Source organism: Panthera onca, chromosome C1, assembly GCF_046562875.1.
Source record: "Panthera onca isolate mPanOnc1 chromosome C1, mPanOnc1 haplotype 2, whole genome shotgun sequence".
NCBI lineage: Eukaryota > Metazoa > Chordata > Mammalia > Carnivora > Felidae > Panthera > Panthera onca.
Genome location: NC_138346.1, coordinates 52,527,617 through 52,553,214, shown reverse-complemented (window position 1 = coordinate 52,553,214; position 25,598 = coordinate 52,527,617). Strand labels below are relative to the sequence as shown.

Here is a 25,598-nt window from a genome sequence, read left to right as displayed (position 1 = left end):
ATAACTCTTTGGAATCACATGTTTTCTCCATAACTAGGAGTTCTGGTTCACATCCATTCTAGTTTGTATTTAATCTAGTAAGGATTTCCTCTGGGGGCTCTTGGGTGCCTCCACCTCTTGATTTCGGTTCAGGTCGTGATTTCTTGGGATTCTCTTCCTACCTCTCTCTCTGCCCCTGCCTCCCTCACACACATGCATGCGTGTTCTCTCTCTTGCTCTCAAAATAAATAAACTGAAAAAAAAAATATTTCCTCTGCATTCCATCAAATTTATGTTCTGAGATAGTATCCGTACTCTTTCAGATAAGCCCATGTGGATTTGATTAACTGTGTCTTGCAGTGTGCCTAAAGCCCCATGTTTCAGGGAGGTCGCACAGGGAGAGCAAACACATGATACTCTGATTCTTTCGGGAAGCAGCCGCAAGATGGGAGCTTTTAATAAAGTTCCCTGGTCTAACTCAGACTTGACTTTTGTCTTTCGATAAATCGGGGTATTTCAGTGTATAGGAAACACTCCATACGTATGCAGAGAAGAAAAGTTTTTCCAAAGATCTTTTTGTGGAAATATTAGCTAATACTGTTATTCTTGATTGAGCAAAATAGGTAAATGGCTCTCCATATTGAACATGAAACCTCTGTACTTGTCTAGTAAAAACTATTGACTTTCTTAGTATGAATAGTGGCCAGACACGAATAAATCTATCCGGATGTGAAATTAGACATATGGAATAGGAAACACGTGTCTGATGTCAGTTGTCACACGCTAGGAAGCAATCTGGCCAAATGGGGTGGCTTTCATCATAAGCCTGAGTAGTAGGGAAATAAATACAAAGCCTGAAAGAAGACTGGGGAGAGAGAGTCAGGACTGTTTAAGATCCCTTCTGTATAATTTTCTCTTTGTGGCTTTTTCTAGTCAGAAAGTGATTTTTTTCTTGGCAAAAAATAGATGTTATCTGCCCAGCTCAAGCTGGCAACTTTCATTTCTTTTAGATGCAAGTATTTGACTTAAATGCATTTTGTTACTAAATGTGCCTAGGTGTTGTAAGGCTCATGATTTAACTAGATCGTTGCTGCTTTGAGATACTCTTTGAGATATTTGAGTGTTAAAAAACTGCTTCCTACTTACCGATTTTTCAGAGAATTGAAGGACTTCAAATCAGCCAATCATTAAGTATGTTTGGACAGTCTATATCTGGACAAATTGATGCAGATAATAATGGATATGTAGGTGAGTATTAAATTGACTATTTCATAAATTGAAATGAGCTCTATTGGGGTGTTGCCTTATTACAAAGTACATAGAACTGGTATGGAAAAGTCCTAATTTACTGGTAATTTGTTTCTTTCCTTTTTAAAGCTTTTTTGAATGCAAGGATGGGTCAGAAATGATCAAATAATTAGTCAGTTGTACCGTGTTAGTTACTTGACATTTTATTCCTTGTTCTTGAAAAAATGAAAGGCACCCATGAAAATCAAACATGAGGTGCTGGAAAAAAAGACACTTTTTTGTACCTTGAGAGGAGATTCCTGGGTGACTATGTGTAGTCTAAACATTGAATTTTTTAGTAAACTTTATAAGTTTTTATCATAAAATTTGTTTACATTGTAAAGGGATGAATGTTATTACAGATGAATAGACTCAGATAAATGTGGAATGAATCCTAAGATGTAAGTATATCTTTTGTAATTAATTTTCTGTAAATAGTGTTTTGATACAGTCATAAGGTGATACGTAGGTATTTGTGGCTGGAAAGCAATTCTCTTTGACTAATGATGTTCATTAATCTGTTGTTTTTCATCCTCCAGATGTGGCAGTTGGTGCTTTTCGGTCTGATTCTGCTGTGTTGCTGAGGTAAGGTTGATGCATTTCACTGCTTAATGACAATTGGGCTTAATTGTAAATGATGGGAGGCAGTTTTTAAAATTGGCAGTGGTGGTGACCTCATAATGCTTTTTCTTGGTATTATGAAATTTTATTGAACTTTAGGATTGTATTTCCATCTTACGTGGCTATTATAATTAAATCCTCAGGCAAAGCCAGTATTTTTAGAAACTCAAATGAAAATTTCTCTTGATTCATTCACAGAAATGTAATTGAGTATATATGCACTTACTACTAATAAGGCAGTTTCATGAAGTTACTTGGTCAATGGAAACTGAAAAAACAAATCCAATTTTTTCTAAAGGAAAAGTAATATTGCTAATTTTATTTCCTTCTTAGGACAAGACCCGTAGTGATTGTTGAAGCTTCTTTAAAACATCCTGAGTCAGTAAATAGAACAAATTTTGACTGTATTGAAAATGGATTGCCTTCTGTGTGCATGGATCTAACACTCTGTTTCTCATACAAGGGCAAAGAGGTTCCAGGTTATATTGGTAAGGATGGCCTTACAGAATTTACCCTGAATGTGTACTTCACTCATTAATCTCATGGTCGTCTTCTGAGCCCTGACATTGTTTCACCTTAGAGGTGAATACTCCTTTCTGCCTCATCTTTTGGATTCTCAAGTTACTCTAACCAATGAGTGGGCAACAGTAAGAGGCTGTATATAGTTTTCTGAAAATTATGACAAGAAGTAAATCAGGAGTATCACCTTGCTGTATTGGGGTGAGCTAAACTGAGCTTAATATATGAAATATCTTTAGAATAGAAAGAACATTACCACAGCTTCTTCTTTGTTTAACTGGGCTCCTTTCACAGCTGGAGCTGGCTTAAATTGGAAGTCCTGAGAGGGAGATTGTTCTCTTTATATTTTGTCTTTTGAGTGCGTGAAGAAGCTTATCTCAAACGTAGACGTTGATTTCAATTTTCATAAGTAACACACATCTCTTGAGGATTTCCTATGACTGTCAGCTTCTGAGAGCCATGTCCATTCCCTTTATATAGGTAGCTCTCAGTTGCCCGCTCTGGAGAAGAGAGTATTGATAGGGCTCATGCAAAATTGTGGTTAATCTCAAATCACATATATGTGACTTTATGCACATTAAATTTTTTCTAGCAGGTTATGTTCCTAATTATGTTACACTTAAGCTAGTATTAGAATAACTACTAATGAAACTAGCCAATGGTAGGAGAGTGGCATACTTGGGTTTATTATCTGGACATTAAAATTAGATAAACTTCATGAGCCACCCAGGACCTACCCAGAGTTGATTGTATTCATGGCCCTGCAGACTCTCATCATCTAAACATCACAAAGGGCAGCAAATACACTGAATCAAACTATGGATATGTAATAGAAATCTCCTTCTGAATCAGCCTGTAATGAGAGGTATAGAATGAGCTTAGTGTATCTACTTTAGAACAGACTCACTTTTCATAGTGCACTGCAAAAGTCCTGGCTAGGCATACAGTAGTAGGAAAGTGGGCAAAACTTTAACCTGGTTACAAGAAGTGGCATTTTCAGGGCATGACCCCAGTAACACAGACAAATTGATGGATTAGCTGAAAGACAGACGTTGAATTGATACGACTATCTCCCTTTATGTAAAATCCGTTTTGTTGTACTACCGATTCCATTGTGACCAGAATTTTTTAAAAATGTTTGAAAACAAATGTATGACACTCGTAAATAATCACAGCGCTGTTACAAAAGCAAGCTTTAGAGTTGCATAGAATGAGTCCTTGGGAGAAATAATTCACATGGTAAGCATTTTTCATAAAAACCGATGTTTTGCCACTTACTGTGAATGGATTTTTATTCACCCTTTTTTCCTTTACTTTTTGCCTGAACTCCTGGTGATGAATTGTGGATGGCTATTTCAATTACTCTTTCATCTCGGAGGCACTGAATCTCCGCTATTGTAATTTTGAAGCCAATTGATTGGGACTTCATTGTTTATTTTATAAATAAAAGTCAGGTTAAAAGATTTATTTGAAACTTGTAGGAGTAATACAGGTTTTATCCTTATGTTTCCTTGAAAAAAGTAGATAAAATCGCTCCGAAAGAATAAGTTACTCCCAAGATGTAAATGAAAACTTCAGGAATTATATAAATTCTTTAAAATATCACTTATGAATTCATTGCTCCTATATAATGAGCGATATCTCAGCAGACTGTTAATGTAGCTTGTTTTGCAAAGAATTCTTTTAGATTAAAAAAAAATCGCTCTTTCTTTGTAATATCTGTCTTGGAATTTTTTTGGATGCTTATTAATTTTCCTTATATTTTTGATTATTGAGGATATTCTTCAGCAGATGATTATCTACTATGTGGTATTTGAAGTAAATATTACTAAACTTCCAGAATATTTATTCAGAAGATGTCTATATTTGGCACAAACCAACACTGGAAGGTCAAACCGGAAACCAATAAAAACATGGAGAAGACTAATCAGGGTCTAGGGCTGGAAAAGGAGATGTCTTTGGGTGAACTGTTTATATAGGTTTGACTTTTGAACAATTTGTTCACTTTTCATTTTGAAAAATAATAAAAATTAATAACCTCTCAAGTCAGAAACAACAGTGAACCCCACCGTGTATAAAATTAGTGATACGTGATACGTGAGTGCAGTATTCTGTCTGTGGCTCTTTAGTTGGACATTCTAAGAACAAAAGGATTCCAAAGAAATATGAAACTTAGAACTTTTATGAGTAGTTACAATTTTAGTATTGTAGTTTTGAAACATATATAGGAAGATTAAGTAAATACCTGAAGATGGTAACAGTTAAAACTAGAAACCTAGAGAAAAGTTGATTGATATAACAATTTTTTCAACTTGTGTTTTCAATATGTGTCGTCTTCCAGATTTCAGGTTAGTTTTGAAAAGCCACTGAAATAAGAAAATACTGGATATCATTTTGACTATTTTCATTTCAAAAATAATAAATGCTTTTAGGTACTTATTTGCATTAACTGCAATTCTCTCTACATTTTTGCAGTTTTGTTCTATAACATGAGTCTGGATGTGAACCGGAAGATAGAATCTCCATCAAGATTTTACTTTTCTTCTAATGGAACATCTGATGTGATTACAAGCAGCATAAAAGTGTCAAGCAAAGTAGCTAACTGCAGAACACATCAAGCATTTATGCGGGTAATGTAGACTAGTTTTTTATTAATGAATGTGTAAACTTCAGTATTACCACTACAGTGAAAATCTTACTGCATTGGTATCTTTTTATAAAATGTGGTTGAAAAGCAGATGTGATCCCCTCCTGAACTAGCTGGCCTATTGTTACAGAGTTAAGATGTTCGGCAATCCTGTGATGTGGCTAATGCAGAGTCCGCATTTTGCATCTTCTTTATTTCACATTTATCACATTTTTACTGTGTCATTCTTTTTAAAGATTTGCTTTTTCCTTTCTACAATTGCTATTTTCCTATCCCTGTTTTATATGCTTCCCTAGAAATGTACATATTGAGTAGCTCTGCTGAGCCTGAGATCTGTTTCCAGGTAGGTTTTACTTTACAGCAGTGTGGTAGGGAAGGGTAGGGTGGGGGCAGGGAAGTTGGTTTGTTTTTCGTGTGACTCTAATGAAGCAGAAGCCATCGTGACTGCGTTTGGATCAGGTCTTTGTCCCCATGCCAGCATTGTTAGTGATGTCAGTGGGAACTCGCACAGTTGCAGCGTGGTAGGGATCATCTGTGGGCCAGGACAATGACTCTCAAGATATTTGGGGGTATGTCCTGCCAAAGCACAGCCAGTTTCATGTTTCTTTTATTAAAATACTCATTCCCAAACTGATCATCATGTTCCTTGCGTTGGTCAAATTTTATCCTATGGAGCAGTGCCAGGTCGTTTTCATTAGGGAATGGTGTACTTCATCAGAAAATCTACGGCCACAAAGAAGCCAAACTATTCCCAGGAGCCCCTTCTGGGATTGCAAATAGTAGCCTCCGCTTAGAACTTAATTTTCCCTTGGATACTTATTCCAAGCAAATGCAAACAAGCATCAAGGTTCTAACACTATTAAATGCTAAGAGCAATAATCCCTATGCTATTTCCTCATTTCCCTTAACACTTTTTATTGTACTAGAATAAAGCTATGAGATGGTTGAGAACCAAAAACATAGAATGATACTAATGTAACCATCATTTATATGTTAGGGATGAAAGAGGGATTTTTTTAATACTATATAGTTGAGATTGTACTTAGTCTCCAAAATTGACTCACCTATCATTGAGACCATTTTCAAGGCAGTAAAAGGGCTGACATTAGACATTCGCAAAGAAACATTGTGTTGAATTTGTATGACAGGAAACTGATCTGACTTACTTAGTTACTCCTGTGTTTCTTGGCATTGTTCCAACGAGTAAGAGTTCATCAAAAATTGTGTATTTTCGTTGGGATACATTTGTAGTAGAAATGACAATTTAGCAGAGGTTTCTTGACGCACATTTGTAATGTTACCCTGGTGTTGATGGTAGCAGTTTAACAGTGATTGACTTTCGGCCATATTGTCAATGTCAAACAAAAGCATTTACCTCTGGGATTGGTACACAGTAGGGACTTTTTAAAAAGTGATAGAAACCATTATTAAAATTAAAACAGGTCTAGTTGTTATTCAGGAAGATATGGGAAGATAATGAGTGCATTGTCCATTCCCACCAGCCTGGTAACTGGAGGTATTTCACAATGCTAATAGTACAGTGCTTCTAGAGTCCAAAAGAACCTGATACTCTTTTTTTTTTTTTTTTTTTTTTAATTTTTAGAAGATGTATATTTATTTTGAGAGGGTGAGAGAGAGAGAGAGAGAGAGTTGGAGAGGGGCACAAAGAGAGGGAGAGAGAGAATTCCAAGCAGGCTCCACACCGTCAACACAGAGCCTGTTGTGGAGCTCGATTTCATGACCCTAGAATCATGACTTGACCTGAAATCAAGAGTCAGACAATTAACTGATTGAGTGACCCAGGCACCCCAGAAACTGATATTATTCTGCCTTCTTAATGATAGTAAAAAAAGAAGAGCAGTGGTCAGGACGCTTGGATTGTCTGTCCCTTTGTTCCATAAAACTTGTCCAGTATCAGGAATATTAATGGTCATATTCTACTTCAACGTCACTTAAAATGAAGTGAGGTACACTTGTTAATTATGTGGCCTGGCCCACAGCCTCCACTTCTCACAGGACTCTCTGTCTGCCAGTTGGGCACACTTTCCTCCTATGGTCCTTGGCATTGGTCATACCAGATAAGCTCCACTTAATTAAATTGAGTAGGTATTTGAGTACCAACATTCTGTTTGAGACACTTGTATATATCAATGAATGAAATATAAAGAGATTACTGCCCTCACCGTGTTTATAGTCTAGTGGAGTGAGGTAAACAACATGGTAAAAATGTAAATTTTAGACTATTTTACAAGATAAACATGATCAAAAAAGAAAAGGGCAGGGGCGCCTGGGTGGCTTGGTCAGTTAAGCGTCCGACTTCGGCTCAGGTCACAATCTCACAGCTTGTAGGTTTAAGTACCACATCAGGCTCTGTCCTGACAGCTCGGAGCCTGGATCCTGCTTCGAATTCTGTGTCTCCCTCTCTGCCCCTCTGTCCTTCCCTCCCTCCACCTGTCTGTCTCTCTCTGTCTCTCTCTCTCTTTCTCTCTTTTTCTCTCTCAAAAATAAATAAACATTTAAAAATTTAAAAAGGAAAGAGTACAGGAAACTGTGGAGTGCTGGAGAAAAAATGAAGGGTGCATTTTATTTTATTAAGTATAATTTACACAGTGTTAGATTAGTTTTAAATGTTTTATATAATGATTCAATCATTCTGTGCATTAGAGATGATCACAAGTTTTTAAAATTTTTTTCTCCAGGGTAGTTAACATGCAGTGTTTCACTAGTTGCAGCTGTACAATGAAGTGATTCAACGGTTCCATATGTTACTCAGTGCCCATCAGGATAAGGGTACACTTAATCCTATTTATCTGGTTCACCCATGTCCCCAACCTCTCTCCCGCTGTTCTCTATACTTAAGAGTCTGTTTTTTTCTTTTTTTTGTTTCTTAAATTCCACAAATTAGTGAAATCATATGGTATTGGTCTTCCTCTGACTTACTTTATTGAACATCCTACCCTCTAGGTCCATCCGTGTTGTTGCAAATGGCAAGAATGCATTCATTTTTATGGCTAATATTCCTGTGTGTGTGTGTGTGTGTGTGTGTGTGTGTGTGTGTGTGTGTACACGTACACACATATTAGTATTTTCATTATCTTTTGGTAGGTATCCAGTAATGGGATACCTGGATCATATAGTAATTCTATTTTTAATTTTTTGAGGGACCTCAATACTGTTTTCTAATAGGCTGCATTAGTTTGCATTCCCACCAGAAGTCCCAAGGGTTCCTTTTTTCTCCACATCCTCACCAACTCTTGTTTTTCTTGTATTTTTGATTTTAACCATTGTGACAGGCTTGAGGTGACATCTCATTGTGGTTTTGATTTGTATTTCCCTGGGGATGAGTGATGTTGAACATCTTTTCATGTGTCTGTTGGCCATTTGTATGTCTTCTTGGGAAAAATGTCTATCCAGTTCCTCTGCCTGTTATTTAATTAGATTTTTAAAATTTTTGGTGTTGAATTGCTTAAGTTCCTTATGTAGTCTGTATATTAACCCCTTATTGGATATATCATTTGCAAATAGCTTCTCTCAGTAGGTTTTTTTTGTTTAATTGTTTCTTTTGCTGTGCAAAAGCTTTTTATTTTGGTGTAGTCCCAGTAGTTTATTTTTGCTTTTATTTCTCTTGTCTCAGGAGACAGGTCTAGAAAAATGTAGCTACAGCTAGTTTCAAACACATTACTACCCATATTTTCTTCTAGTTTTATGGTTTCAAGTCTTTCATTTAAATGTTTAATTCATTTTGAGTTTATTTTTGTGCATGATGTGAGAAAGTGGTCCAGTTTCATTTTTTTGGCATGTAGCTGTTCAGTTTTCTCAGTACTATTTGTTGAAGAGACTATCTTTTCCCTATTGTATATTCTTGTGGGTTTATTTCTGGGTGCTCTACTCTGTTCCATTGATCTATGTGTCTGTTTTTATGCTAGTACCATACTGTTTTGATTACTATAGCTTTGTAATATAACTTGAAATCTGGAATTGTGATACCTCCTAGTTTGTTCTTTCTCAAGATTACTTTGGCTGTTTGGGGTCTATTGTGGTCCCATACAAATTTTAGGTTTATTCTAGTTCTGTGAAAAAATGCTTTTGGCATTTTTATAGGGATTGTATTGAATCTAGATTGCTCTGAGTAGTATGAACATTTTTTTTATTGGTTTCAGGAGTAAAATTTAGTGACTTATCACATACATATAACACCCAGTGCTCATCACAAGTGCCCTCCTTAATGCTCATCACCCATTTATCCTATCCCCCCCACCTTCTCTCCAGCAAACCTCAGTTTGTTCTCTGTATTTAAGAGTCTTTTATGGTTTGACTCCTTGTTTTAATCTTCTTTTATTTTTCCTTCCCTTCCCCTATGTTCATCTGTTTTGTTTCTAAAATTCCACATGAGTGAAATTATTTGATACTTGTCTTTCTCTGACTTATTTCACTTCGCTTAGCATAACACACTCTAGTTCCATTCATGTTGCTGCAAAGGCAATCTTTCTTTCTTCCTTCCTTCCTTCCTTCCTTCCTTCCTTCCTTCCTTCCTGATGGCCAGTTAATATTCCATTGGGTGTGTGTGTGTGCACATCTTTTTTATCCATTCATTAGTCAGTCGATGGACATTTGGTCTCTTTCCATAGTTTGGCTAATGTTGATAGCACTGCTGTAAAAATTGGGGTGCATGTGCCCCTTCAAATGAGAATTTTTGTATCCTTTGGATAAATTCCTAATAGTGCAATTGCTGGGTTGTAGGTAGTTCTATTGTTAACTTTTTGAGGAACCTCCATACTGTTTTTCAGGGTGGCTGCACCAGTTGGTATTCCCACCAATGTCACAAAAGGGTTCCCCTTTCTCTGCATCCTTGCCAACTGTTGTTGCCTGAGTTGTTAATGTTAGCCATTCTGACAGGTGTGAAGTGGCATCTCATCGTGGTATTTGGTCTGTATTTCCCTGCTGATGAGTAATGTTGAGCATCTTTTCATGTGTCTGTTTGCCTTCTGGATGTATTCTTTGGAAAACTGTCTATTCATGTCTTCTGCCCATTTTTTAATGGATTATTTGTTTTTTAGGTGTTGAGTTGGTAAGTTATTTACAGATTTTGGATACTGACTCTTTATCCTATATGTCATTGGCAACTATCTTCTCCCATTCCATCAGTTGCCTTTTAATTTTGTTGATTGTCTCCTTTGCTGTGCAAAAGCTTTTTATCTTGATGAAGTCCCAATAGTTCATGTTTGCTTTTGTTTCCCTTTCTTCCAGAGACTTGTCTCCTAAGAAGTTGCTGCAGCCAAGGTCATAGGGGTTGCTGACCATGTTCTTTTAGCATTTTGATGGTTTCCTGTCCCACATTTAGGGTTTTCCTCCATTTTGAGTTTATTTTTGTGTGTGGTGTAAGAAAGTGGTCCAGGTTCATTCTTCATGTTGCTGTCCAGTTTTCCCAAGACCATTTGCTGAAGAGACTGTCTTTTTCCCATTGGATATTCTTCCCTGCTCTGTTGACAATTAGCTGACCATATAGTTGTGGGTCCATTTCTGTGTTCTCTCTTCTGTTCCATTGATTTTTGTGTCTGTTTTTGTGCCAATACCATACTGTCTTGATGATGAAGCTTTGTAATACAGTGTGAAGTCTGGAATTGTGATGCCTCCAGCTTTGGTATTTCTTTTTCAACACTACTTTGGCTATTTGGAAGTCTTTTCTAGTTTCATCAAATTTTAGAATTGTTTGTTTTAGCTCTGAAGAATTCTGGTGTTATTTTGATAGGGATTGCACTGAATGTGTAGATTGCTTTGGGGTAGTATAGACATTTTAACAATATTTGTTCTTTCAATCCATGATCATGGATTTTTTTCCATTTCTTTGTGTTGTCTTCAGTTTCTTTCATAAGCGTTCTATAGTTTTCAGAGTACAGATTTTTACCTCTTTGGTTAGGTTTATTCCTAGGTATCTTATGCTTTTTGGTGCAATTGTAAATGGGATTGATTCCTTGATATCTCTTTCTGCTGCTTCATTATTGGTGTACAAAAGTGCAACAGATTTATTTATGAACATTTTGACAATACAGTTTCTTTCAGTCCATAAGCATGGAGTATCTTTCCATTTGTGTCCTCTCCAATTTCTCTCATCAATGTTTTATCACTTTCAGAGGCCAGGTCATTCACCTGCATGGTGTATTCCTAGGTATTTTACTCCTTTTGTGCAATTGTAAATGGGACTGTTTTCTTAATTGCTCTTCTACTTCATTATTAATATATAGAAATGCAACTGATTTCTCTGTATTAATTTTGTATTTTGTTACCAGACTGAAAATATTTATTAGGTCTAGTAGTTTTTTGTAGTCTTCAGAGTTTTCCATATATAGTACCATGTCATCTGCAAAGTTTTAATTTTTCCTTACCAGTGTGGATGCCTTTTAATTTTTTTTCTTAGCTGATTCCTGGGGTGGGACTTCCCATACTGTGTTAATAAGTGAAGGTGGTGAGAGTAAGCATCCTTGTCTTGTTCCTGATCTTGGAGGAAAACTTTTCAGTTTTTAACCATTGGGTATGATGTTAGCTGTGGGTTTTTTATATATGGCCTTGTAATGTTGAGGTAGGTTTCATTTAAATCTACTTTGTAGAGAGTTTCTATCATGAATGAATATTGTACTTTGTCAGATGCTTTCCCTGCATTTATTGAGATGATCATATGGTTTTTATCCTTTCTCTTGTTGATGTATCACATTGATTTGTGAATATTGAGTCCTCCCCACCCCCCTGTATCCCTGGAATAAATCCCACTTGATTGTGTTGAATGATTTTTTAATGTATTATTGAATTTGGTTTACTAATATTTTGTTGAAGATTTTTACATTTATGTCAATCAGAGAAATTGGCCTATAAGTTTCTTTTTTTGTAGTGTCTTTGGTCTTGGTATCAGGGTAATGCTGGCCTCATAGAATGATTTTGGAAGTTTTCCTTCCTCTTCTAATTTTGGGAAGAGTTTGAGAAGAATTGGCATTAACTCTTCTTTAAGCATTGGGTAGAATTCACCTGTTAAGCTGGTCCCGGACTTTTTGTTTGTTGGGAGTTCTTTGATTACTCTTTCAATTTTATTGGAAGTAATTGGTCTGTTCAAATTTTCCATTTCCTTCTGATTCAGTCTGAAAGATTACACATTTCTAGAAACTTAGCCATTTCTTCTAGCTGTCCAGTTTGTTGGCATATAATTTTTTCATAACATTCTTTTGTAATCTTTTGTATTTTTGTGATGTTAGTTTTTTCTCCTTTTTCATTTCTGATTTTATTTACTTTGGTTTTATCTCTTGTTTTTTTCTTGATGAGTCTGGTCTGAAGATTTATCAATTTTGTTGATTTTTTCAGACAACCAGTTCTTGGTTTCCTTTATCTTCTCTCTCTCTCTCTCTCTCTCTCTCTCTCTCTCTCTCTCTCTCTGTGTGTGTGTGTGTGTGTGTGTGTGTGTGTGTGTGTGTGTGTGTTGTCTCTATTTCACTTATTTCTGCTCTAATCTTTATTATTTCCTTACTTCTACTGGTGTTGGGTTTTGTTCTTATTTTTCTTGCTCCTTTAGATGTAAGGTTGAGTTGTTTGCTTCAGTTTTCTCTTGTTTCTTGAGGTGGGTCTGTGTTGCTATAAAACTTCCCTTTTAGAACTGTTTCTTTTGCTGCATCCCAAAGATTTTGGACAGTTATGTTTTTATTTTCATTTGTTTCCATGTATTTTTTTATTTCCTATTTGATCTCTTGATTTTCCCGTTGTTTAATAGCATGCTGCTTAGCCTCCACATGTGTGTTTTTTCCAGTTGTTTTCTTGTAATTGATTTCTAGTTTTATACCCTTGTGGTCAGAAAAGATGCATGATATGATTTTAGTCTTCTTAAATTTATGGAGACTTGTTTTGTGGACTAACATATGGTCACTCCTGGAGAATGTTCCATGTGCACTTGGAAAGAATGTGTATTCTGCTGTTTTTAGATAGAATGTATATATCTGTTAGGTCTATCTGATCTAATGTAACATTCATAGCCACTATTTCCTGATTTTCTGTTTGGATGATCTATCCAGTGATGTAAACAGGGTGTTAAAGTCCCCTAATATTACTGCATTCCTGTCAATTCCTCCCTTTATGTATGTTAATAATTCCTTTATGTATTTATGTGCTTCCATGTTGAGTGCATAGATAAATTGTTACACCCTCTTGTTGGATTGTACCCCTTATGTAGTGCCCTTCTTTGTCTTTTGCTACAGTATTAAGTATCTTGTCTAATAAAAGTATTGCTACTGTAGCTTTTTTTCCCCACTTCCATGTATGTATGTTTTTTTATCCCTTCATTTTCAGTCTGCACGTAGTATCTTTAGGTCTGAGGTGAGTCTCTGATAGACAGTATATAGATGATCTTATTTTTTGAATCTGCTCAATCACCCTGTGTCTTTTGATTGAAGCATTAGTCCATTTACTTTTAATTATTGGTAGGCATGTATTTATTGCCACTTCATTGCTTGTTTTATGATTGCTTTGTAGTTCTTCTCTGTTTCTTCTCTTGTTCTCTTCCCTTGTGGTTTTATGGCTTTCTTTAGTGTTATGCATGGATTTCTTTCTCTTTATTTTTGTGTATCTATTACAGGCTTTTGATTTTTCAGTTACCATGAGGATCATATATAACATCCAAAGTATACAGCAATTTGTATCCAGTTGATGGTCACTTAAGTTTGATCCCATTCTAAAGGCACTAAATTGTTACTTTCTCCTCCACATTGTATGTATATGATGTTATATTTTGCATCCTTTTATTTTGTGTATTCTTTGACTGATTTTTGTGGATGAAATCTTACAACTTTTGTGTTTTAACCTCCATATTGGTTAAAAGAAGAATGGGTATTAACTCTTTTTTAAGCGTTGGGTAAAATTCATCTGTTAAGCTGGTCCTGGACTTTTTGTTTGTTGGGAGTTCTTTGATTACATAAGTGATTAATCTGCTACCTTTATTGTGTGATCACATTTGCCTGTGAAATTGTTCCCTTTTATAATTTTCTTCTAGTGGAAATGCTTCATTTTTTACATCTTAGTGTGTTATCTGTTGAAATTCTCTTCTATTAGAGTCACTCTCCCTCTATGATAATGTTCCTTGTCCATGTAAATATATGACGATGAATCTTTGCCTTTGCCATATTCATATACATAACTTTATTAGATCTTAATGATTTCTGAAAACAAGACCTTAGAACAAGGGATAATTTTGAGGCTGCTTTGATTTAGGGAAACTCAATTAACAATTGGCAGCAGTTTTTAGAAATGTCGGAGCAGCCATGGTGAAGTGAGACTTTGCTTAAGGCTTTTATAGATGGTATTTATTGGTTGATCTTGATGGAATCTCTGCATCAAATTATTCACTGATGTTTAAGAAGAGAAGAGGGGTGGTAAATACGTGGGATGACAAATGAAGTAACAAGATTCTCTCCCTGCTTGCAACATTTCCAATAAAGCTAAAAATATGTAGCTTAGGCATCTGATCAGGAATGCCTGCCACTGTTTATAATCTGAGAGACCCAGTGGCCTTAGCAATGTTATATAATTATGAAATCAACCTGCCTACATGTATAGTAGATTAGTTTGTTCTTTCCCTTGATTCCTGAACTTTCTGGATTTTGGATTTATGAACTAAAACAGTTTTATTTTGTTATGTGAGTCTTTAGGCAACTTCTAAAACCCATCTTTTTCAATAATAACTTCAAGGAAATTAAGGTATATTTGGTTTGTAATTATATTTTATTTGTATTTTATGTATTCATTTATATTGTTAAACTGTACTAGTACATAATTCAGTGAGGTGTCATTTCCTCCAAAGCCGTTATATATCAACCACAGCGAACTATGGACTGATCCATATAGGCATATATTTGTTCAAGTACAAACAGACTATATAATTATACTGACATTACGGTAGTCAGGAAGGGGATTAATGATTCCAGGATATGTTAATTCTTTGTTAGACTGGAAGGTGTTTGAAGACAGAATATTACTTTTTGTATGTTTGCATTCCCTTAGAGTTAATACAATTCCTTACATAAGGTAGAAATCCATGAATATTCTTAAAATTGATGAGTGATGTTTCTCTGTGCTATTTAAAGAATTCTATAAGGGAAAATCTGAGAATGTTCTATTGGTGTTATGATTAGAGCACCTGTTTGGGGGCTGCTGTCTTTTCTCAGGATGTTGGTAGTGCCAGCTGTTTGACAGTTCTCCACTTCCCAAAGCAAGCTTATACTAGCTAGAGTGGTTATAATTACAGATGGTGGTGCTGGCTTAGGTTCCAATCTATGCCTCAGTCTTACCTTCCCCCTCCCTGATCCACTTCCCACATTTGTACCATTTGTACAAAAACATAAATCCGAGGACACCTGGTGGCTCAGTTCGTGAAGTAACTGATTCTTGATTTAGGCTTAGGTCATGATCTCATGGTTCATGAGATTGAGCCCTGCGTCAGGCTCTGTGCTTACAGCATGGAGCCTGCTTGAGATTCTCTCTCTCCCTCTCTCTCTCTGCTTCTCCCCTGCTTGCTCTCTCTCTCTCTCAAAGTAAATAAATAAACATTAAAAAAAAAACCCACAAATCTGATCATATTCCTTGCTTAAAATTATTCTAAGACTTTCCAGTCCTCTTTTTTTTTTTTTTTTTTTTTTAATGTTTTACTTATTTTTAAGACAGAGAGACAGAGCATGAGTGGGGAGGGGCAGAGAGAGAGAGACACACACAGAATTGAAGCGGGGTCCAGGCTCTGAGCTGTCAGCACAGAGCCCGATGCGGGGCTTGAACTCACAAACTGTGAGATCATGACCTGAGCCGAAGTTCGATGCTTAACCAACTGAGCCACCCAGGCGGCCCTCCAGTCCTCCTTTAAGTGTAGATTAGGTGCCCCTCCTTCTTCTGTACTTGTGTGTACTTACACTGGAATGCTCATACCCTACATTGTATGTGGATTTATGGATTATATAGATGCTGACATAGGTATTGACTTTCAGTTTTGTGTCCCCAGAGCCTTCCTTGTATTTGGCAGACCCACGAATAGATACACTGAAATGTTTATAATGCAGTATCATTTTTCATTCAGTAAACCTTATAAATATTTCTGGCTCCACCCTTTAGGTTTTTCCACTGCATACACACAATAGGAAGACATGGACTTACTGCTTAGTGGCCATAAATACAAATTTCTATAAAAGTTAAACAAGAAGGCAGACTTTGTATAATTTCAGACATGTGGTAATTTGCATGCTTATGGGTTGCCCTATTTTATGTAATGTCCATAAAAATGTGGCATGGAATCTTCATTATTTTTAATATAGATAGCACATGACCACCCAAATGAAAAAATTTAAGCAAATCTACTTTTTCCCTCCCAAATATATAATTAGTCACTTCAAGACATTTTTGCTATTCTTGTCTTTAGGTGGAGCTGTTAAAGTTAAATAAGTGTGAATATCTGTCAAACACAGTTCTTGCAAGAGTGCACGTACATTTTATATATTGTGAGAAAAGCATAATTAATAGCTAATTAGGATAATGAAAGTAATATACACCAGATGTAGAGAAGACCTTGTGGAAAATTAGTATGAATTAGGTAACATGTGATTTGGTCAAAGCAAGCTTGTTGAGAAGAATTAAAACAGTGGACATGTGGAGGGACAATCAGTGGCTGTCTAGCTCCTACACCTAGGGAATAATTTAATCAAGTTTGCTATTGTAATACTCAGGGCTTCAAGCTGTTCGGTTTTCACAAGTTGATAACTTGGGATTTGGGCCCTGATTTGCAGCATTCCTATATGGTCAAAGTTTCATGTTGAGATGATCACTTTTCAAGTAATTTAATAAAATCCTCTCCATGTATAAGAATGGAAAAGTAATGAGAGACCTCAGGTACTCTGTTTCATGCCCCAAATCATCCAGATACCACTTAATTAATACAAGTCTAATACTTGGTATGTAACTCATTTTCTACTTAATGTTCATTGATTGGCAATAGTCAGATTTTCTTTTTCATTAAATTCCTTCCAAATGTTCACCTGAATATCCTATTATAAGAAGCTGAAATTCAGTAATATCTTGATTGGTTTATATAGCTATATTTTGAAGCGACATCTACATAATCAGTCTCTAACATCTGTTGATATCTGAAATGCCAGGCATTGTTCTCAGTAAGTATTTTACAAACATCATGCCACTGGATTCTCATAACAATAGGTATAGGCATCATGAGAATCATCATTATCCCCATTTTCGATGAGGTTAATTGAGCCATAGACAGATGAAGTAATTTGCTCAAGGTCACACAGATACAGATAGGGTTGCACCTGAGATTGGAAGCCCAGTTACTGTACCTCCAGGCCTCTTGTTTTTAAGCATGGTATACATATATTGATAGTTATAAATAATGTAAAAAAATTATCTTTTTTATTTACATAAGGACATAGAATAGTCTTTTAAGTGATAAATCCTCTTGATTAATTTACTTCATTGACTGTATCCAAAGTTACTACAGATGTAAGTAGCACAGCCATCATCTGTATTACAGGCATTTTTTCCTACCCATTCGGGATTACTAATTGAGCCTTACAAATTACCTGTTCTTCATTTGCTTTCAGGCAGTAATGCTTAAGCCATATTCTAATCTTAAAATGTTTATAGGTACTAAAACCTTGTTCCACTAACGTTATGGACTAGGAGTTCTGTAAATAACAATGCCATGGATCTACTCAGGAACTGAATAAATAGAAACCTCAATTATGGGTTAAGGTAATATATCTAGCCCTGATGCAAACACTTGAGTCTATTTAATGTTTAAAAGGAACTTTGTTGAATTTCTGTTTTAAAAGGAGAAGAACCTAGAGATTGAAACGAGTATATGAAAAGTAGAGTCAAACTGTGATATAAAGAAACTAATTCTTCAAATATCTCCTGAGTATAGTAACAATTCTAATATCAAGAAAAGTAAAAACGGTCTAGTTCCATGTAGATAGACTTTATCTACTGATTGTTAACTGCGTTCTCAAATCCTGAGATATAATGTCTCTGTTTAATTTTTGTTGTGCTTAAGATACTTGTTTTATAGGTTTCTCATCAACATATCTCATTTCATGCAATTTAATTAAATTGTCTCCTGAATTCTGTTAAAATCCTCCTGGATTACTTTATCAGTAAAATTTTATTTGCCTACCTACTTAGAGGAGACAAAGAAAGGAGTCTGTTTTTGTCAAGTGCACTTTGAAGATCTCATTTCGGTCTAAAGAGGGCTCAGATTAAGGGCTTTTTAAGTGATACCATGTTTTATATATTACTGGACTCCCATATTTTTTTATAGACCTGAGATTCTAGAACAGTTTTACTATCAAAGTTATCCTTTAATTGAATGCTAAATGATTTCGAAGTTATTTTCCTGTCACTTATTTTACTATTGGTACATATATGTATGTTAAACAAATTTGATAGTATGTAGTACCTTCTTTTTTGTATCCTTTGGGTAAATACCTAGTAGTGCAATTTCTGGGTCATAGGATAGTTTTATCTTTAACTTTCTGAGGAACCTCCACACTGTTATCCACAGTGGCCGTTCCAGCTTGCATTCCCACCAACAGTGCAAGAGGGTTCCCCTTTCTCTGCATCCTGACCAACATCTGCTGTTTCCTGGGTTGTTCATTTTAGTTATTCTGACAGGTGTGAGGTGTTATCTCATTGTGGTTTTTGTTTTTCCCTGATGATAAGTAATGTTGAATATCTTTTCATGTGTCTATTTGTCATTTGTATGTCTTCTTTGGAGAAGTCTTCTCATGTCTTCTGGCCATTTCTTAACTGTATTATCTTTGGGGTGTTGAGTTTGGTAAGTTCATCACAGATTTTAGATATTAACCCTTTATCCTATATGTCATTGGCAACTATCTTCTCCCATTCCATTGGTTGCCTTTTAGTTTTGTTGATTGTTTCCTTTGCCAAGAGCTTTTTATCTTGATGAGGTCCCAATAGTTCATGTTTGCTTTTGTTTCCCTTGCCTCCAGAGACTTGTCTCGTACGAAGTTGCTGCAGCCAAGGTCACAGGGGTTGCTGCCTGTGTTCTCTTCTAGGGTTTTGATGGTTTCCCGTCTCACATGTAGGGTTTTCATCCATTTTGAGTTTATTTTTGTGTATGGTGTAAGAAAGTGGTCCAGGTTCATTCTTCTGCATGTTGCTGTCCAGTTTTCCAAACACCATTTGCTGAAGAGACTGTCTTTTTCCCATTAGATATTCTTTCCTGCTCTGTCAACAATTAGTTGACCATATCGTTTGGGGTCCATTTCTGGGTCCTCTGTTCTGTTCCATTAATCTGTGTCTGTTTTTGTGCAAGTACCATACTGTCTTGATGATGACAGCTTTGTAATACAGCTTGAAGTCCATAATTGTGATGCTTCCAGATTTGATTTTTCTTTTTCAATGTTACTTTGGCTTTTCAGGATCTTTTCTAATTCCATACAAATTTTAAAATTGTTTGCTCTAGCTCTGTGAAGCATGCTGGTGCTATTTTGATAGGGATTGCATTGAATATGTAGGTTTCTTTGGGTAGTATAGAAATTTTAACAATATTTGTTCTTCCAATCCATGAGCATGGAGTGTTTTTTCCATTTTTTTTTTTTGTGTTGTCTTCAATTTTATTCATAAGTGTTCTATAGTTTTCAGGATACACATTTTTTTAACCTCTTTGGTTAGGTTTATTCCTAGGTATCTTAATGGTTTTTGGTGCAGTTGTAAATGGGACTGATTCCTTCATAATTCTTTCTGCTGTTTCATTATTGGTGTATAGAAATGTAATGGATTTGTTGATTTTTATATCCTGTGACTTTGCTGAATTCATGTGCCCATTCTAGCAATTTTTTGGTGGAGTCTTTGGGTTTTCCTCAAAGAGTATCATGTCGTCTACAAATATTGAAAGTTTGATTTCTTCCTTGCCTTTTATTTCTTTTTGTTGTCTGATTGCTGAGGCTAGGACTTCCAGTACTGTGTTGAACAACAGTGGTGAGGGTGGATGTTACTGTTATGTTCTTGACCTTAGAGGATGATATTAGCTGTGGGTCTTTCATATATGGCCTTTATGATGTTGAGGTATGTTCCTTCTATTACTACTTTTTTGAGGGTTTTTATCAAGAAAGGATACTATATTTTATCTAATGCTTTTTCTGCATCTATTGAACCATATGGTTCTTCTCCTTTTCTTAATGTGGTATATCACATTGATTTGCAGATTCTGAGGAATAAATCCCACTTGATCGTGGTGAATAATTCTTTTAATGTACTGAGGATTCAATTTGCTAGTGTCTTAGAATTTTTGCACCATTGTTCATCAGGGATATTGGTCTGCAACTTTCCATTTTAGTGGGATATTTGTCTGGTTTTGGAACCAAGGTAATGTTGGCCTCATAGAATGAGTTTATAAGTTTTCCTTCCATTTCTTTTTGCTGGAACAGTTCCAAAAGAATAGGTATTCTTTTTTAGATGTTTGGTAGAATTCCCCTGGGAAGCCATCTGGCCCTGTATTCTTGCTTATTGAGAGATTTTTTTTTTTATTACTGATTCAATTTCCTTATTTGTAATGGGTATCTTCAAATTTTCTAGTTCTTCCTATTTCAGTTTTGGTAGTTTATATGTTTCTAGATATTTATTCATTTGTTCCAGGTTGCCCAATTTATTGGCATATCATTGCTCATAATATTCTCTTATAATTGTATTTCTATGGTTTTGGTGGTGGTCTCTCTTCTTTCATTCATGATTTTATCGGTTTGGGTCCTTTCTCTTTTCTTTTTGGTAAGTCTGGCTAGATTTATCAATTTTGTTAATTCTTTCAAAAACCAGTTCCTGGTTTAGTTGATCTGTTTTTTGTTTTTGTTTTTTTCTATATAACTTGTTTCTGCTCTAATCTTTGTTATTTCCCTTCTTTTGCTGGTTTTGGGCTTTATTTGCTGTTCTTTTTCCAGCTTTTTTAGGTGTAAGGTTAGGTTGTATATTTGAGATTTTTCTTCCTTCTTGAGGAAGGCCTGAATTGCTATATACTTCCCTCTTAGGACTGCCTTTACACTTTTGGACTGTTATATTTTCATTTTCATTGGCTTCAATGTATTTTTCCATTTCTTCTTTAATTTCCTGGTTAACCAATCCACTCATTCTTTAACAGGATGTTCTTTAACCTCCATGTATTTGAGGGCTTTAAATTTTTTTCTTGTGGTTGACTTCAAGTTTCAGAGTGTTGTGGTCTGAAAATATGCATGGTATGATCTCGATCTTTTTGTAGTGGTTGAGGCCTGATTTGTGACCCAGTATGTGATCTATTCTGGAAAAAGTTCCTTGTGCACTTGAAAAGAATGTGTATTCTGTTGTGTTAGGATGAAATGCTCTGAATATATCTGTTAAGTCCATCTGGTTCAATGTGTCATTCAAAGCCATTGTTTCCTTGTTTATCTTCTGCTTAGATGACCTGTCCATTGCTGTAGGTATGGTGTTAAAGTCCCCTACTATTACTGTATTGTTATCAATGAGTTTAAGTTTGTTATTAATCAATTTATATATTTGGCTTCTATCAAGTTGGGGGCATAAATATTTACAATTATTAGCTCTTCTTGTTGGATAGACCCCTTTATTATGATATAGTATCCTTGATCTCTTACTATCATCTTTGGTTTAAAATCTAGTTTGTCTGGGGGCACCTGGGTGGCTCAGTCAGTTAAGCATCCAACTTTAGCTTAAGTCATGATCTCGTGGTTTGTGAGTTCTAGCCCCATGTTGGGCTCTGGGCAGACACTGCTGAGCCTGCTTCCGGTTCTCTGTCTCCCTCTCTCTCTGCCCTTCCCCCACTTGCACACACACTCTCTCTCTGTCTCAAAAATAAATAAACTTTTAAAAAATAAATAAAGTCTAATTTGTCTGATATAAGTATGGCTACTCCAGCTTTCTTTGATGTCCATTGGCATGATAACTGGTTCTCCACCCCTTCCCTTTCATTTTGGACGTGTCTTTGGGTCTAAAATGAGTCTCTTGTAAGCAGCATATCAAAGGGTCTTTTTTTTAACAACCCATTCTGATACCCTGTATCTTTTGACTAGAACATTTAGTCTATTTACATTCAGAGCAATTATCGATAGATATGATAGATATGAATTTAGTGCTGCTGTATTACCTATAAAGTTGCTGTACATTTAGATTGTCTCTGTTCCTTTCTAGTCTTTTTTGCTTTTGGTTTCTCTTTCCTACTTAAAGGGTCCCCTTTAATAATTCTTGAAGAACTGGTTTAGTTTTTGCTTGTCTTGGAAACCTTTTATCTCTCCTTCTATTCTGAATGACTGCCTTGCTGAATAAAGTATTCTTGGATGCATATGTTTCCTGTTTCGCATGATGAATATATTATGCCACTCCTTCCTGGTCTGCCAACTTTCTGTGGACAGGTCTTCTGCTAACTTTATGTGTCTACCCTTGAAGGTTAAGGACCTTTTGTCCCTAACTGCTTTCAGAATTTTCCTTATATTTTTCAGGTTTCACTGTGATATGTCATGGTGTTAACCTGTTTTTGTTGATTTTGAGTGGAATCCTCTGTGTCCCTTGGACTTGAATGCCTATTTCCTTCTCCAGATTAGGGAGGTTATCAGCTATAATGTGTTCAAATAAACCTTCTATCCCTTTTTCCTGCCCTTTTTTTTTTTTTTTTTTTCTGGGACTCCTATGATACATATGTTATTGCACTTTGTAGAATCACTGATTTCCCTAAGTCTGTATTCATGATCTTACAGTTTTCTTTCCCTCTCCTTTTCAGCTTCATTATTTTCCATAATTTTATCTTCTATATCACCTATTCAGTCCTCTGCTTTCTCCATCCTTTAATCACATCCAGTCAGTTTTGCATTTCAGTTATAGCATTTGTTATTTCAGCCTGACTAGTTTTTAGGTCTCTTTGTCTGCAGCAAGTGTTTCTCTGGTATTTTATATGCTTTTTTCAAGCCTAGCTAGTATTGTTATGACTGTTATTCTAAATTCTTACTTAGATATATTACTTACCTTTTTTGAGCAAATCCCTGGCTGTGTTTCTTCTTGATCTTTCTTTGGGGGAGAATTCCCTGTCTTGTCATTTTATCTAGTTTTCTGTCTTTTGTGTTAATGAAAGCTTGTTATGTTTTCTGCTCCTAAGTGTAATGCTATATTAAGAAGGGGTTATACTCTGTCTAGAGCATGGTGCTTCAGGAAATGCTTCTGGTGTGAAATGCTTCTGCTGCTTTCTCCCAGATCAGTCCTCTGCTGAGTTCCTCCTTGCTTTCACTAGGGAGTGTTTGGATCTTTAACTAGGTGTGCTTTGATTTGTTTGTTAAAATAAGCCTGATTTAAAAACAACAACAACAACAAAAAACCTCATCCAGAAAAAGAGAAAAGGAAAAGGAATAAAAAAGAAAACAAAAAACTATAAGCCTGATTCCAAAGAAAAAGAGAGGAAAAAGACAAGAAAAAGAAAAAAAAAAAAAAAAAAAAAAGAAGCACCTGCTCCTATTTCCACCAGAACTGAAACTGATACTTTAGAGTACTCTGTGATCAGTAGACTTGGTTGGCGTGTCTACGTTGATCCTCTGGGGGAGAGGCCAGCTGTGCTGGCTCACAGAGCTGACCTAGTAAAGATGCTCCTGCAGGGTGGGGGTGGGGTTTGGTATAAGTGACTCCACCCTCCACTGGGGGCACTGTGTTGCTCACTGAAGTCCAACCCCGCTGGTAGGCAGGGGGGAAGATGGTGTTACTCTGCTTTCTAGTCCCCAGGTCTGGGAGCTCTCACCAGCCACTGTTCAGGAAACCCTTACAGACACGCACACAATCTCCCCTCCTGTGGTTTTTTTTTTTTTTTTTTTAGTATAATTTGTCAAATTGGCTTCCATACAACACCCAGTGCTCATCCCAACAAGTTCCCTCCTCAATGCCCATCACCCACTTTCCCCACTCCTCCACCCCCCATCAACCCTCAGTTTGTTCTCTGTATTTAAGAGTCTCTTGTGGTTTGCTTCCCTCCCTCTCTGTTTAGTAACTTTTTTTCCCTTCCCCTCCCCCATAGTCTTCTGTTAAGTTTCTCAAGATCCACATATGAATGAAAACATATGGTATCTGTCTTTCTCTGGCTGACTTAGTTCACTTAGCTTAATACCCTCCAGTTCCATCCTCGTTGCTGCAAATGGCCAGATTTCATTCTTTCTCATTGCTAAGTAGTATTCCATTGTATATATAAATCACATCTTCTTTATCCATTCATCAGTTGATGGACATTTAGGCTCTTTCCATAATTTGGCTATTGCAAAACTCTAAATCTTAAAGGATTACACTCCTCTTCTCTGGAGTAGAGCCTTGCAGTGCTGTGCCTGGTGACTTTCTGTCCCAGAAAAGCAGCTGCAGGGCTGTGCAGGTGCCTGGAGTTTATGGTGAAGCACAGAGAAAAGCTGCAACCAGTTATCTACCTTCTGCACATGCTTCTATCCCCTGCTGTTGAATGGCTACTCAAAGGTGCCACCCAGGTCTTTTGTCCTTAGGAAATATATCCTTCCAAATGCACTCCAGGAAGCAGAATGTTGTCTCCCAGAGTGACCCAGGGGATCCCCATACCACTCTGTCCACTCTCAGGGGCCTCTACCCTCCTTCTCCCCAGGAGCACCTACACCCTCCTAGATCAACTCCGGTGAATGGCACGAACTTCCAGAACCTCAGAATTTGAGCTCTAATGTTGGCAAAAACTTGTGATAGTCCATTCCTCCCAATTCCCCAGTCATTGGTTTTAGGGGAATGCTTTTTTTTGCCTAAACCAAATGGGATGCTCACACTCTCTTGCTCCTGCGCGCTCGCGCGCTCTCTCTCTCGCTCTCTCTCTCTCTCCCCTGTGCAGAAAGGGTTCCCTACCCTACATAGCACTATAGCTTTTCTTTCCCCCACCTCACGTCTCTGCACCTCATACCTCAAATTATGAAGATTGTTCTCTTAATCCCTAGATCGATTTCCTAGGTGTTCAAAATGATTTGATATTGCTCTAGCTGTGTTCAAGGGACAAGACTAGCCCAGGGTCCCTCTACTACAATGCCATCCTGACTACTCCCTCTGTAGTATATTCTTTTTTAATGAGGAGGCTAGTGAATAATCATATAAAAAAATTTAAAAACTTTTTAATGTTTATTTATCTTAGAGAGATAGAGCATGAGTGGAAGAAGGGAAGAGAGAGAGGGTGACACAGAATCTGAAGCAGGCTCTAGGCTCTGTGCTGACAGCTCAACACGGGACTCAAACTCACAAACTGTGAGACCGTGACCTGAGCTGAAGTTGGATGCCTAACTGAAAATACAGGAAATAACTTTCCTACATACCATTTATAATCTATTTAGAAATATAATTGGAAAAGCTCCACAAAGAATAGCAAAGAAAATGATATATTTAATAATAAATGTAAAATCAAATGAATCACATTGAATTAAAACGTTACTCAGAGATATAAAAAGAAAACTTGAATAAATTGTAAGAGATCTCTTATTTCTACAGGTCT

General features: G+C 36.4%; 1 protein-coding gene across 1 annotated transcript in view; it reads left to right on the top strand.

Moving 5' to 3' along the window:
* Window positions 1–25,598, top strand: part of ITGA4 (integrin subunit alpha 4) — a 92,860-nt gene that overhangs the window by 36,415 nt on the left and 30,847 nt on the right. Inside the window, exons 12-15 of the mRNA XM_060622074.3 lie at window positions 1,137–1,227; window positions 1,806–1,851; window positions 2,221–2,375; window positions 4,882–5,036. Coding sequence (XP_060478057.3) covers window positions 1,137–1,227; window positions 1,806–1,851; window positions 2,221–2,375; window positions 4,882–5,036 — 447 coding nt within the window. The remainder of the gene's footprint in view (window positions 1–1,136; window positions 1,228–1,805; window positions 1,852–2,220; window positions 2,376–4,881; window positions 5,037–25,598) is intronic.